Source organism: Lepisosteus oculatus, chromosome 16 (assembly GCF_040954835.1).
Source record: "Lepisosteus oculatus isolate fLepOcu1 chromosome 16, fLepOcu1.hap2, whole genome shotgun sequence".
Taxonomy (NCBI): domain Eukaryota; kingdom Metazoa; phylum Chordata; class Actinopteri; order Semionotiformes; family Lepisosteidae; genus Lepisosteus; species Lepisosteus oculatus.
In genome coordinates this window covers 9,595,283-9,610,792 of record NC_090711.1, presented here as the reverse complement: position 1 = coordinate 9,610,792, position 15,510 = coordinate 9,595,283, and the positions used below count along the sequence as shown (strand labels likewise).

At 40.0% G+C, this 15,510-nt stretch overlaps 2 protein-coding genes across 2 annotated transcripts; one reads left to right on the top strand and one right to left on the bottom strand.

The window, feature by feature from the left end:
• Window positions 1-1,207: 1,207 nt before the first annotated feature.
• On the bottom strand, window positions 1,208-4,004 carry LOC102687718 (heat shock 70 kDa protein-like). Its single transcript, XM_069179575.1, has 2 exons — window positions 3,920-4,004; window positions 1,208-3,222 (listed from the first exon to the last, which is right to left on the bottom strand). The coding sequence occupies exon 2, from the start codon at window positions 3,208-3,210 to the stop codon at window positions 1,267-1,269; it is 1,944 nt and encodes a 647-aa protein (XP_069035676.1). The 5' UTR covers window positions 3,211-3,222; window positions 3,920-4,004; the 3' UTR covers window positions 1,208-1,266.
• A 1,355-nt stretch (window positions 4,005-5,359) lies between these two features.
• Window positions 5,360-13,610, top strand: dpm1 (dolichyl-phosphate mannosyltransferase subunit 1, catalytic). The gene is made up of 9 exons (XM_006639496.3): window positions 5,360-5,526; window positions 6,247-6,346; window positions 7,660-7,693; window positions 7,894-7,970; window positions 8,338-8,363; window positions 8,900-8,995; window positions 9,903-9,971; window positions 11,102-11,216; window positions 11,625-13,610. The coding sequence occupies exons 1-9, from the start codon at window positions 5,396-5,398 to the stop codon at window positions 11,727-11,729; spliced, it is 753 nt and encodes a 250-aa protein (XP_006639559.1). The 5' UTR covers window positions 5,360-5,395; the 3' UTR covers window positions 11,730-13,610.
• Window positions 13,611-15,510: the final 1,900 nt, after the last annotated feature.

The window sequence follows — 15,510 nt, the reverse complement described above, 5'->3', positions numbered from 1 at the left end:
ACGCACGCTGTCAAAATGTTAAAAATTTTACAGCGTTAACATGTCAGTACCTTGTGCTCAAAAGCAAATAACGATGATTTTATTTTGCCTGTGCTCTACAGCCCCTGTTTTTACTGCACACGATCGCCACGGACAACAACTCTAACGGTTTTAAAACTCTAATGCTTTGAACTATTTTAATTTAAATATTTAGCCGCAAACCCGGATAATTTAATCTAAATGTTACCTCACCGTCAATATATTTGCAGAGGCATTAAATAAATGACATTTATAAAAGAGTGTTTTTTTTATTTCAGGAGATAAGGGTGAACACTTCTGCATGTCTGGATATTAATTGGAATCACCGTTAATTCTGTGATTTATTTTTTTGCTTTTGATTTTTTTTTATTTTAGGAAACGTTGTTCCGTAATGTTCATTTCATTATTGTTTTACTGCCCAAGTAGCATAATGGACGTTGAAAAACAAATGTTTACGGGTGATTTTTGAGGACAGGGAAAGGTGTAATCAAGCGGACATTAAACTGCTACTACTGTATCTCTCTGGTTTTAATTAGTTTCTTGCTAAATTATACTCAGTCTAATAATAAACATTTTACTATACATACTATAAACGTTCCCTCCGTTTTGTAGCAATATGAGAAGAGCCAGCTTGTCAAGTGGATGGCAGCCCAATATTTAGAAGAACAGAGGAAACATCAATGTTGTGGAAGGGCTGCTAATTAAAAGTAACTTGAAATGAATATATTCGTTACCAGTCCATTATTAAAAATACTTCTCGACAAAAACGTATAAATGTTTATGAACCGATGATATTAAAACAGATGCTCCCACTTCATAAAGAAGCTGCAATTGAAAGACTGAAACATTAAGAGTATCTGTTCACATAGTTTAACAAGTAACTCAGAACAATAGAGTATATGAACACTAAAAATGTAAAACCTTAAAGTTATTATAATATTCTTCATTTCAGCTCACAATTACCTGCAGATGAATGAATTCTATACTATCTACCCCTACAACAGCATGTACAGTAAGCTACACCATTAAAAAAAGTGAAACCACACCATTAAATCCACTGCAGGCCTTTATTTTAATATATATACAGTATATCAGGAAGTAATAAATAACACTTATATGTACCAGTCCAACCAGTAACAAGGAATATTCTCTCATTCTAGTGAAACTGGTCTGTATTGAACTGAAGCTCTGTCACCCCATCCACTACAGTTATGAGCGTCCCATTTGGGAAGTATCAGTCTAGTCCTCTTAATCCACCTCTTCAATGGTGGGCCCCTGGGAGGCATTCCCTGAGCCTGTCCGTGCTTGGCTATCACAGCCTCCTGCTGGCATGCCTCCTTGCATCCCTCCCTGGTACAGCTTGGTGATGATGGGGTTGCACACTTTCTCCAGCTCTTTCAGCTGGTGCTCGTACTCCTCCTTCTCTGCCAGCTGGTTGTTCTCCAGCCAGACAATGGTTTGGTTGCATTTCTCAACAACCTTCTTCTTGTCCTCCTCGCTGATCTTGCCTTTCATGTTTTCATCCTCCACACTGCTCTTCATGTTGAAGGCGTAGGACTCCAGGGCATTCTTGGCAGCGATCTTCTCCCTCTGGGCATCGTCGTCTGCTTTGTACCTCTCGGCGTCCTGCACCATCTTCTCAATTTCCTCTTTGCTCAGCCGGCCCTTGTCATTGGTGATGGTGATCTTGTTCTCTTTGCCAGTGCTTTTGTCCACTGCAGACACGTTCAGAATGCCATTGGCGTCAACGTCAAAGGTCACCTCGATCTGTGGCACCCCTCGTGGGGCAGGGGGGATACCCGTCAGCTCAAACTTGCCCAGAAGGTTGTTGTCCTTGGTCATGGCTCTTTCCCCTTCGTACACCTGGATCAGGACACCAGGCTGGTTGTCTGAGTAAGTAGTGAAGGTCTGGGTTTGCTTGGTGGGAATGGTAGTGTTGCGCTTAATGAGGGCTGTCATGACTCCTCCTGCAGTCTCGATGCCCAACGACAGTGGAGCCACGTCCAGCAGCAGTAAGTCTTGCACATTCTCAGAGGTGTCCCCCATGAGGATGGCTGCCTGCACAGCTGCACCATAGGCCACAGCCTCATCGGGGTTGATGCTCTTGTTCAGCTCCCTGCCATTGAAGAAGTCCTGCAGCAGTTTCTGGATCCTGGGGATGCGAGTGGAGCCTCCAACAAGGACGATGTAATGGATTTGAGACTTGTCCATCTTGGCATCTCTGAGTGCCTTCTCAACCGGCTCCAGGGTCCCTCTGAAAAGGTCGGAGTTCATCTCCTCAAAACGAGCCCTGGTAATAGAGGTGTAGAAGTCGATGCCTTCATACAGAGAGTCGATTTCGATGCTGGCCTGAGAGCTGGAGGACAGGGTTCTCTTGGCTTTCTCACATGTGGTGCGCAGTCTCCTCAGTGCTCTTTTGCTCTGGCTGATGTCCTTCTTGTATTTCCTCTTGAACTCTTCCACAAAGTGGTTGACCATGCAGTTGTCAAAGTCCTCCCCACCCAGGTGTGTGTCCCCTGCCGTGGCCTTGACCTCAAAGATCCCATCCTCGATGGTAAGGATGGACACGTCAAAGGTGCCGCCACCCAGGTCAAAGATCAAAACGTTGCGCTCTCCTCTCTTGCCCTTATCCAGCCCGTAAGCGATGGCAGCTGCTGTGGGCTCATTGATGATTCTCAGCACATTCAGTCCAGCAATAACGCCGGCGTCTTTGGTCGCCTGGCGCTGGGAGTCATTGAAGTAGGCAGGAACGGTGATGACGGCATTGGAGACTTTCTGTCCCAGGTACGCCTCGGCAATCTCCTTCATCTTAGTCAGGACCATAGAGGAGATCTCTTCTGGGTAGAAGGTCTTATTCTCTCCTTTGTACTCCACCTGCACCTTGGGCTTGCCTCCATCACTGATCACCTTGAAGGGCCAGTGCTTCATATCCGACTGCACAACAGGGTCTTCGTACTTCCTGCCAATCAGCCGCTTCGCATCAAAGATGGTGTTATTGGGGTTCATGGCCACCTGGTTCTTGGCTGCATCTCCAATGAGCCTCTCCGTGTCAGTGAAGGCCACATAGCTCGGGGTGGTGCTGTTGCCCTGGTCGTTGGCGATGATCTCCACCTTGCCATGCTGGAACACCCCCACACAGGAGTAGGTGGTGCCCAGGTCGATCCCAATAGACACTCCCTTTGGTGCAGACATCTTTCCGTGTGTCTACAGAACAAATAAACCACACATTTTCTCTGATACACATTTAACTGCTCAGTTATGAATACATCAGATACTGTAGTTCAAATAATTTCTGCTGGAATGTTTGATTTTTAAACTCTCCACATGAAAATTAAAGTATAAAAGTCTCATTCAGGCTATGAGGTGCAGGTTTTTCTCATAAAGTGGAGTAACAAGGACAGCAGTCCCCCAAGACATCATTTTACCCCATTATTACATGTTTTTTTCACCTTTCCAGTACACTTTGTAAAGTATACAAGAAGTGCAACACATTAATTCTAAAAATCAGCACTTTCTTTCCTTACACATCATGTATCTTTTCAGCTTTAGCAATTTAGATTTTTGCACATTTGTAAAGTTCAGTCACATTATCTAATAATTGAACCAAAATAATATTAGATTAATCTTTGTTTTAAATGTTGAAACATTTGTTTCCTAACTGATCAAATAACTTTCTAGACGTGTTACATTACTTTTCAACAGCTATGTAAACTATGTGCTGTTTATGTGTCAACTTACATTTTAACAAAAAGAATGTATCAAGTTATTTTGCAAACGCAGGACACAGTCTGTAGTGTTACAATATTTTAAGTTTGTACACATTAACGAAACACAAATGTTGAAAAACGATGCAGCAAACATCAGCTTAAAATGTCACACGTTTACACGCATTGCGGTTCACCTATAACGAGATTAGGGAGATGCTCCGATGATTGTCGGAAAAACCCGATTCTCGCTCGGCGTTCCGTCCGTGTGATCGTTCACTGTTCTCAGCGCTGCCCGGTGCGGCTCAGCCACCCTTTTTATTCACTTGCCACTTGAGTTTCAGAACTCTCTAGTGAAGTCGCAGCCAATCAGAGGGGGGCTTTACGTTTACATTAACTGCAGTTGCTAAGGCCCCCCTTCCAACCTCAAACCAGGGGGAGGCAGAACCTTCTAGACGGAGCTGGGAGTTGCTAGTTGGGAGTCAGAGCGGTTTATCGACTTACCGACTCTCGTACACAAGATTGCCTCACTGGGGTCGAGGTGTGCAAAGAGCACACAATGTTGTCGATGCACTTGACTGGCGCCAGATCCGCTGTAGTACTATCACTGTAATATCAACAGTTGTTTTTGTCCAAGAGGTGACTTGTTGTATAGGAGGTTAATAAAAGTATTATAAAGCGGGAGGCAAAAAACAGCAACTGCAGAAATATGAATTAGGGTAGCACGGGGCTTGAATAAGTGGATTTAGTAGCAAATGCAATGCAAACAAAGTAGCAAATGAAATGAAAACAATAAATATTTAGATACTTAGATGAAACTCACAACTGGGCAAATACCTGGATGTTTGATGTTGACAACTGCAGAGTATTATATATAACTTATAAGCCAGTAGCAAAAACATTAATTATGCAGCATATGCAAAAACGACAAAACACCTGGTTTGAAGAGGCTGCTGATGAAAAACATTATTTACGCTGACACATCCCTTACAGCTTCTTGACAATGGGAAGAAGCAATAAAAATGCAAATACATTTTTCGTATTTAATGTTTAAAGCGCGGAATTTAAATGGAGACGTCAAAATTGTGCAATGCACTACCAAGACCTTATTTAGAATATTGTGAATAGTTTGATTGACACAAAACGCTACAAAACGCTTTGCAATCGTGGAATTAGTCCATCTAAGAGCGGAAAGGGACATTCTGGGATTTAGGAATATACTGTACAACACTGAAAGGCTAAATGCGCTGATTTTGTTTTTTGTCAGAAAAAAACTACCCTGAGGGCCTGATCCAAGTATTCAAAATCCTTCAAGGCTGAGTGCCGTTCTGTCGTTACTTATCCCTAGAAATTCATTTTCTTAACAATTTATTCCGTTTGTATATCAGCATTTTAAATTTTAATAACCTGCAAAAACTCTTTTGTCCAAAAAATCCTTTCTTGCGTATTAAGAAAATCTATGGATTGTAGATATTTTAAATATTCAACGAATTATTAATGGTATGACTTATTTATGTATTTATTCATTATATTCCAAAACCAAGGAATAAATGATCGTACTGAGTAGCCTTTTTATCCGCACATCTCGGAACCTGGTAATGTGTTCTTCTACTTATGGGTGAATCGGGGGTATATTTTATTGTGACACTTACTTCCGGTTCTGCACTTCCAACATGGCAAGCAGGAGAAGCTCGGAGAAAAGCCGTACCGGGACAGATAAATATTCAGTATTACTGCCCACTTACAATGAAAGGGAGAACTTACCATTAATTGTGTGGCTTTTAGTGAAATACTTCGGAGAAAGGCAAGTACTTATAACTTAAATGTCTTCTATGTGTTTGTTGAAGATTAACTACCACTTACTGATGAGCTGTCATTATCTCTGTCAGTGTAAATAAGCAGAAATACTGTGCTAACGTGACAATCGATACTTTTTATGTACCTTGTACTTTCTACTAAAAAATATGCGAGACACTGAAAAAGAAAGGTGTATCGTTGCCCATTCAGAACGTGTCTTGAGTTCGCAGTAGGTTTTTCAGTGTGCCTATATAAATTATTCATTGACTGGTGTTATTAATTTGAATGCAGCAGATCATTTATATTAAATTAGGTTCTTGTTCTCGTAGTATTGTCAATGGCCGTTTATGTGTCTCCTGTAGGAGCATTTTCTTAATTTTCCGAGCAAATCTTTTGGAGAAAATATGTTTTACTGCCATTAAATATGCGTTCTCTGCAAAAGCCCCCCCACTCTGGAGGGAGAGAGTTAAAACGGTGGACGTCTCTTGACTAACTTGCAAATTTACATCACAGACCTCTTCAATTACTTGGCTGGGGTAGACGTCCTCCACCTCAAGAATAGGTCCCAATTTAAGTTCTAAATCAAAGCTGCCAATAGCATGCAGAAGACAAATAAATGTGTTCCTTTCGTGGGTTATGTAATGCTTGGTGCAGCACTGACGAAGTTTAAAAAGCCTGAAACATTTTGCGTAATGTCTGTTAAGGATTATATTATTTTTTATTACAGTGAGTGCAACTATGAGATCATTATAATTGATGATGGAAGTCCTGATGGGACACTGGAGATGGCAGATCAGTTGCAGAAGATATATGGTTCAGATAAAATAGTAAGTGGAGCTATGGTAGACATGGGTCTAACAGATTGTGTACACGGTATACATGTTGGTGCTGGTCGCTTTAATTAACACGCCTATTGTGTGTGAACTCACGTGTAATTTTATTTTAGTGCTAATGATTATTTTCATCCTCCTTTCTTTGTTTACACCATTCTCTGTCTTCTAATAGTGGTCATGATCCTAGACATTTACATATGTTTTTCAGCATAGATGGTGAATGTTAAACAATGTGTTCAATGTACACAGACAAAAAAGCACAATTGTATGTGTGGTTGATTAAGATCACACTTTAGATTAATACAGGAAAATAGATTATTCCAAAGGGTTCACAATTTTGTTCTCAACAGTAAGCAGCAGATACATGGAATATGGGTCTAGAATAGGTTTGGGAATTTGTCTTCACAGTTATTTCACAATTTTTGACCTCTGTGAAGTTTTTGTGCTGTATCTTGTATTGTTCTGTTTGTCTTTGGTTAATGTTGTAATGGAATATAAAGTCACCTTACAATCATCCGTCATAAAATATGGAGCATAACAGCGAGCACAGAGTAATTAGAACATGGAGCACAGAGATACAGAAGTGGTTCTCTTGTCATTTTAGGAGATAAGTGTGTCAGCTGCTACTGTAGGAAGAACTTAATTCAGATGGACTTCCTAGGAGGAGTTTAAAATCTCCTTTCACTATTATTAGTTGAAATTGTGCAAGCAGGTGAAAAATACTGTCTGAATTTGAAAAAGTCATCATCAAATCAGATGGCAGTTTGGCAAGTGCAACTCAAGCTCTTAGATCGTGGGTTCAAGCCTGTTTCATGTCACTGCTGAGAGTAGAGTTAGATTATTCTGCCAGGGCAGTCAGTGATACAGTAGAGCCTGCGGCCTCCTGGGCACTTGCAGGATTGTGGTGGTGTTACTGCAGGGGTTGTGTCTCTTCTCCTGCTGGCGCTGAACCTCCAGTACTGGAGTGCACTGACTGTGTCGCGTTCGAAGAAGAGTGGTTCGAAGTTATGCAGGTCGGAGGAGTCAGTATGCCCTTCCTCATTCTCCCCTATGTGCGGCTGCAGGGTTTGTGGCTACAAGCCAAGAAAAACCCATCACTGATTATACCACAAAATTGTGTGGGTATGACAAAAACAACTGGCAATTATAAATGTATAACTAAGTGTGCTTATGAGAAGAATAGCTTTCTTCTCTGGCAAGTGAATCAGTCTTGTCATATTACACAAGCTTGTAATTAATCAATGAAATGCTCATGGAGTTTCTCCAGTCTTGCAATCTCTGAATTTCTTTTTGTTTTGTCTTGACAGCTTCTTCGACCTAGAGCAAAGAAACTGGGATTAGGTAAGGCATTCTCATGCTGGTGGCTAGTGATAGTAGTTTATAGACTTCTGTGAAGAGACTCTTCTCCTAAGGATCAATGTATTACATTCATTCCAAACATTTGTGATGCAGAACATTTGTTGTCAGTAATGAAGAATTTAAAAGGATAATGTTCACTTTGCATTCATTGATTGTAACATGGTATTTGACTTTTTGTGCAGGGACAGCTTACATTCATGGAATTCAGCACGCTACTGGGAATTACATCATAATTATGGATGCTGATCTCTCCCACCATGTAAGTTGTTGTCTGTAAGAGAAGCTTTTAAGCTCAGTTAGTTTTCAGTTTAAAAGAATGTAGATCCTTTTACCTGATGATTTCATATTTTTTTGCATAGAATTTTAAAAGAAACCATCGATTCTAATACTGATATAGTAGTTGAAGTGGACAATTCCATGAAAGTAACCCATTCACATCTAAAGTTGTTTCTTCTCTGTTAGGTCATATAATTGTAATTAAGAAGTTCAGTCAGTTTAATGATAACAGAATAGCTTAAAAGCGTATGTTGTGGGCTGAAGTTGAACTGAAAACCAAAATCACTGCATATACTGTAACAACAACATTTTGTAAATTAATTTTTATTTTTGTTTCTTCCTTCACTCAGCCAAAATTCATTCCAGAATTTATACGGTAAGTTATGACTTGTTTGTCGTTCATACAACTGTTTTCTGTTATCATAATATATGACGAAGAACTTTAGAAATTTACAAAATCATCTTTTAGTGCTGTGTAATTACTAACAAGCGACTGACCTGTTTGAGTATGATAATAGAATGTCCCCTTAATCACTAAAAATGCTCCTCTCCACATGTCAAAGGTCAAAACGTCCTGCACCATTCTGGGATTGGAGTAACACAGTGATTATCTACTTTTTCAGATTTCCCTTGTTCTTCTGAGCATGCTCAGAAGTAGTTGTGTAGACTTACAGTTCAGGTCACCTGCAGCTAAATAACCGAATGAAAACGGGATCAGCCCTATGGGTCTTGCTCAGCACCTCTGCCAGTTTAAGCCACACTGTTTCATGCTTGTTTTCAGTCTAATGGCAGACCTCTGCTCGGTTGTCTGACTTGTTTATTATTGGGTGTCCTTGAATTGTAAGAAGTGGTTAGAAAATGATTGAATGAAGAGGAAGGCTGTTTTAACACCTCTATCTATTGCTGTTTTAGAAAGCAGAAAGAGGGAAATTACGATCTTGTTTCTGGGACTCGCTACAAAGGAGATGGAGGGGTATACGGTTGGGATCTCCGAAGAAAACTCATCAGGTAGCTGAAAATGTCTGAAAAATCTGGATAAATTTATTAGTGGTTTTGTGAGGAAGCAAATCTGGCATGAGATGCCAGTGGTAACCAGGTGGTATTTTCATCCAGAAAAGATGAGTTGGCACGTTGTATGATCTACATAAGTGTGAATGTTACATTTGCAGACAAAGTATGTGCTTTAGTCTTTAATCTACTTGATGTTGTGTGTAAGTGTTGTAAGTGGACAAACATCATTGCAAAGTGGTATGATATGAATATTGGTATAAAAAATGATGGTATGGCATAAAAACTTCAATGTAAATTATCTTTATGCTGCGGCTCTCCACAAACTGAGGGGTTTAAAACGCGTATTGCAGAAGAAGAAAATGCTTGTTTCACTTACACACCAGAAGAGTTTGCACAAGTCACCCTTAATAAAGGACTGATCAGTCATGTACCACAAAGTAACATAATGTTTGTGACGTGAAATTACCTGGTCTGGTTCTGTGAGGGGGCTGGCAAGATCAGTGCATCATTCTCAAGCCCTGTAAGTTTACTTACTGATTTGACTAGCTTCAGTCTGGTGTGTGTTTTTGGTCATTAACCCTTGAAAAGCCTTCACCACTAAGCCACAAAGACCAATACTAATTCTTGGTTTCGGCTTTGGTTTCCGAGGAAAAAAAGAAAAGCTTGATTCTTTTATCATGCTATGGGATATTCTGCTAAAATATTACCCCTTTTTTATATGTTTACACAGATTTTTTAACGTGTTAAACAAGGAAAACGTTTTTGTGACAAAAGAATGAACAGTATCAAAACAACAATTACTGAAACAAGTCGTATTAGGAATTAAAAATAATTTAAAGGGCATTTTAGAATTTCAGCTACTCCTTATGGCAGCTTAAGTTCTGGCCTCCTCTTCCTTTTGCAGTCGTGGTGCAAACTTTGTGACGCAGGTCCTGTTGAGGCCTGGGGCATCAGATTTAACGGGCAGCTTCAGGTGAGTGTGGCATTTGTGGGTCTGCTGTGGCCGCGTTAGCAGGATAAAGGACAGTATTTGAGTTCAAAGTGAAAGTGGAATTGAATCACTGAATAAAGCTAGTGTACTATATGTATGTTACTGTGGTAGCAACACAATTGTTAATAATAATGTTATTGTATAGACTGTGTCAATGACTTGAAACACCCAGTTGTGTGGTGGTTAGTACTGCTGTTTCACTAGTTTCATTCTAGCCCAGGACATCTGTGTGGGGCTGCTTGTTTTCTGACCTCTCACCGAACAGATTTGATTGTGTTTCTAAATTGTCCCTTTTTCCATGGCTCTGCAGTAGACTGGCAACCTCTTTGAGGTTGTTTCAGTTCCACTCTGTGCTCTAAGCTTCATGGAAGGTCCGAGCGTTTCTTGAGTCTAGGAAACCACTTTCATGCTAGTGTCAAAAGGCCTGAAAGGTTTTGACAAATCAGTCCAGAAGGTTCCAATTTTAAGTGCCTCAACCAGAAAAGTCATTAGCTCCAAGCTCAGGCTGAGCTCCATGATCCAGATGTCACTGCAAGTTCTGGTTCTGTCACATCACTAACAAGTGCACTGCTGGCACAGTTCCATCTGGGAAAAGGGATGGGAATAGTCATCAGGATACATTAAGCTCAAAGTGGCTTTCTTTTGATATTAGCCCTTCTAATGTTCTTGAATGAAGTGAAGTTCCTTCTCCAACCTCCCTTAAAATCTAAGGGGCGGAACGGTGGCTCTGTGGCTAAGGATCTGCGCCTGTGGCTGGAAGGTTGCCGGTTCAAATCCCACGGCCGGCAGAGGAATCCTACTTCGTTGGGCCCCTGAGCAAGGCCCTTAACCCCAGATGCTCCAGGGGCACTGTACAATGGCTGACCCTGTGCTCTGACCCCAAGCTTCTCTCCCTGTCTGTGTGTCTGTGTCTCCATGGAGAAAAGCTGGGGTATGTGAAAAGACAAATTCCTAATGCAAGAAATTGTATATGGCTAATAAAGTGATCTTATCTTATCTAAATCTTTGGGTCTTCAGTTATCTTCCTTCCTGTTAATGCACGACCACATTCCTGTTTATTTTGTTGTTGGTGCTGTTAAACGTTTTAAAATGGCTTTGCCTGTCCATGCCAGGTTGTATAAGAAGGAGGTCCTAGAGAGGCTGGTGGAGAAGTGTGTCTCGAAGGGCTATGTATTTCAAATGGAGATGATTGTCAGAGCCCGACAACTGGGATACACTATTGGAGAGGTAGGGCATTCTTCGCTGGCCTGCAGACACTCTTTTTCATTCGTCGTTATCCTGGCCAGATTGAGCAGTGGTGCTGCTCCTGGCAAGGGATTTCTTTGAATTTCAAGTTTCATTGAATTAAGAAGTTAAACCGATAGCAGTTTGTGATTTAAATAATAAGGAAATAATGTGATTTTTTTCTTTTAAAAAATAAAATAAGAGCCATTTTCCCTAAAAGCAACTAAACTCTTCTGGCAGGGTGATGTATCTTTGTATTTTACGTTGTCCCTTCTCAGTTATGTTATTAAAATTTTGGTTCTGTAAACGTGATAAAGATACGCCCCCTTATTTTTACACTGATTGTACTGTAACACTTTGATTTTCTGTTACATTCGATTTGACATACGACATGTCTTTTTTTTTTAATAGGTTCCAATTTCATTTGTGGATCGTGTTTACGGTGAATCCAAACTCGGAGGAAACGAAATTGTCTCCTTTCTAAAAGGGCTGTTAACACTGTTTGCCACCACTTAAGGTTCAGTTCCATTTCTATTGTAACCTCTTAAGAATGTTAAAGAAATCTTTAAAGTTCTGTGTTGAAGAAGACTATTGTTCTCATGTACAGTATATTGTTCTGGTCTGCAATCCCATTATGTGGAGGAGTTACAAATTAATTTGTTCAGCATTAGCTGAAGAACTGTACTGAACCAAATGGGATCTGCACAGGAGCTGAAATGCAGTTGGTTTTAGTTACATGTTCCCCTGTTGAAATGCATAAAGCTGCACCTTTCCAAAATAGATGGCTAAGCTCCTGATTTCCTATAACTAATATTTGTTTGTCATACATTAATGTAGGGATTTAACTTCTTTGAATTTCACAAATGAGTGTATGGGCAGTTACAAATTGTTATGCTGAGTTATGTAGATGAAGTGATTCCGCATTATGATGCAACAAACTATTGCCTAATGCATAAGATGAACCATAGATAAAACCTAATTTCATAGTACGACAAAGGTATTTTTGAAACCTGTTTGTTATTAATTCTAATTGTTGGGTACTGATTATTGTGCAATAAATACATAATCACATGCTGAAAACAATACAGAAGATATCCGTTTTCCTCTTTCGGCAGAACAATTAGAAATTAGTAGCCAACGGTTTATCAGTAAGAATTTAAATGTTTATATGTAACAGAATAATTAACTGGTCATTTGCAGGTGCCCTTCTCTTGTCTATTTCACTTTCTTGTTTTGTCTCCCTTTCTTACATCCAATTGCAGCATAATGGAAAACTCTTGATTATCATTGTCCTTGCTTTCACTCCATTCCTTTAAAAAACATTCCAGTGATGATGCAGGTAATGCAGAGAAAGAAAAAGGTCATAATTGACAGCTTAACTAGTTAGGTTTGCATTAATAAAAAAGCAGTTGTGAATTTGCCTGCATTTTGCCAGGCCGTTTTATTTTCAGATGTGTTCTGTAAATTTATAATACTGTGACATGAGGATCTTTAGATAGCTTTCTATCAGACTGATGTGAATGAGAGAGGTCTCTTGTGTAGGCCATGTTCCAGAAACTGCAGTTTCTTTGACTATTGATACCACCTTGCATAGGAAAAGCAAGATACGAAATGGGAGATAGCATACAGTATCTGCTGGGTTTTGTTCCCACTAATCAATGTAATCGGATAATTTTCATAAATAAGCATATTTGTAGATATTTTTACTTTGATATCATAGAAAATTGTATCAAGTCATAATATAGTACCTACAGAAGTTTCTGACACTGGAGAGAAATAGTAAATTAATGCAGTTAATTAGGTGGAGTGCCAGAGGACACTGTGGCCCAGCAGGGGTGATCCTGTTTGACACCCCTGGTCTGAAAGGTAATTGATTACAGCTTTGAACGGATAATGACTGGAAAGACGTATACCTTAAGTGCAGGGCTTTGCCAATTGCCGTTGCGTCACAGGTCAGGTTCATAGAGAGCCCACACATGTTGTAGGAGCGGTCTTTACTATCCCCCGTAGAACAGCTGCATCTTTACTTGATTAACAAGCAAAGCAAATTCCTTCCGGTGCTGTTAGTCAATGCTCAGAAAAAGCTCGTTATGCTGGTGCACACCTGGTTAACATTTCAAAGACCAGCTGTTTTCTCTTTATTCTGCGGAATATGGCCACTGTAGTACACTTTGAAAACCCTAGAAAGCAAATGGAAGTGTATCCCACAAATCAAGTGTATTTTTTCCTCAAGCTTGTAAAAACAATAAATATTTTTCATATGATACAATCTGTTAATTGCTTAGTTTTTTTTTTTATTTTGTCTAATCTGTTAGTAACAAGAACATGATGCCAACACCTCAGACCTGAACATTTGTTGTGGACTTTGTATTCTAAAATAAATTATTTGTAAATTTACCCAAATGTATGCAAGTTTCTCTACATATACTCATATCAGCCAATATGTCGTGTTGTGGTAGCTAATCTGTAGAATGTACCAATCCCTTCAATTTGTCAATTTGTCATTTAATTTAATGCACTACAAAAAAAACAGAATTATGGGGAATAACTGTTAATGTAAAACAAAGTGTAAATGTGAGATCACCACAGAAATATGATTCTGCATGAAGAAAAGTGTAGAACAGTGGAATATGCCAGGACTTTTTCCACACACTTTTTTTTTACTATTTCTTTTTTAAAATCTTACTACACTTCCAAATTATAGATTGGCTTGATCTGTAATCTTCTGAGATACCGTCTTGGATGGAAATGTATTCAGTAACCTCTAACTTATTATATATTCCTTCAGACATCTCCCAGTGAAGTTGATGTACTGTAGTTACTTAGATCACTAGCCAGGTAGATACAGTTGAATGTTTATTGGTCTTCATCACATTACAGATTACTGTGATTGCAATTCTATGATGCTGTTATTTCCCATGGTGTCGGAATACTTTGTTAAATGGCCAGTGAATACATCACAAAAGATACTATGACAATATAAAAAAGAGATGGCACTGTGGTATTATTAGTAATAACACTGAAAAATAATAATTACACATGTCTGTCTTCTGATAATATTTACCTCTCATACATGCTGTGGCATTGCCATTATATTGGTTGCTTATTTAAATATTTTTTCTAAGATATAAATGAAGCTTTTAAAAAAAAAGTGTCATAAATTGTTAGTGTAAAACACAGACATAGCCTGTCCTCTGCTGGTGGAGAGTTGAACTGCAGCTCTGGATGTCTCCTTTCCTCTAGGACAGACCTCTCTCCCCTTTGCTCCCTTTTCGTGTCTGAAGCTCATGTATTCAGCAGGAAAAGCACACTTGTCCTCCTTTGCCATACTGTGCCCAGACCCCTTGCCTGTCTGGTTTCTTACCCCAGGGGTGGTTGTTCTCTTGCCCTCTGCATTGTCTGGAACAGTACGCACAGGCTCTCTCTCTGCACCACTTTTATTCCCACCTCTTTGCTATCTTGCTCCTCTGGACTCTCTGTTCAGATCCAGTGGTTCACTGTCTCTCTCCCCTCTTCCCCTCCTCCAGTCTTGCTGTCTTGGCCTCCTCCTGCCTCACTCTCTTCATCTGCCCTGGCCAACCTTCCACATCACCCATAAGTTCCAGGGAAGATCCAGGTGATTGTCTTAAGATTTGCTCCTCAACGGTGGGTCCAACATTGGGAGCTGGAGAGCAAGGAGGGGAACCTTTGCAGCATTAGACGATCAGAGAGAGAGAGAGAGAGAGTGTCTTTATTATCCCCAAGGAGCAATTTGGTTTACATCAGCAGCCAATATAAAGAGCACACAACCAAATGATGCACATAAATATGAATAAGAGAGTCATCTGGTACAAATGAGAACTTAAACCTGGTTGTTTTTAGACTGGGAAATCTGTGCCTGCATTCTGAGGGGAGTAATTGCGATTTATTATACAAAAGGTGGGCTCTAGGATGGAATAAGCTTTATACTCATAACTGATAGATGCAGGAGAGGGCTGAAAGATCTGCACCAGTGGCTTTCTGACGTAGTTTGACAACACTCCCCAGTTTGTTCTTACTGCTCAGATTCAGATTCCCAAACCACCAGATCAGGGAAAAACCTACATCCAGCAGTGTAATTTGGGAGTTGGAGGCAAGAATCTCAAAACCGGAGAGCACCGTCGATGTGGAGGCACTGTAGACTTTCTAATGAAAGATTTGCACACAGGTTTGAGTCTCTGTGTAGAAACCTTTACGAGAGCTGAATGAATAAGAGCTTTCCTGTGTTCTTAAAAAAAAGTTCACACCTCAAATAATGTGGGTCACGTGGTACCAAAGG

Excerpts from the sequence above, each read along its gene's own strand:
- LOC102687718 (XM_069179575.1), bottom strand. The coding sequence starts at position 3,210 with ATGTCTGCACCAAAGGGAGTGTCTATTGGGATCGACCTGGGCACCACC.
- dpm1 (XM_006639496.3), top strand. The coding sequence starts at position 5,396 with ATGGCAAGCAGGAGAAGCTCGGAGAAAAGCCGTACCGGGACAGATAAA. Across the intron at positions 5,527-6,246 it reads GTGAAATACTTCGGAGAAAG|TGAGTGCAACTATGAGATCA; the intron begins GCAAGTACTTAT and ends TTTTTATTACAG. Across the intron at positions 8,364-8,899 it reads TTCATTCCAGAATTTATACG|AAAGCAGAAAGAGGGAAATT; the intron begins GTAAGTTATGAC and ends TTGCTGTTTTAG.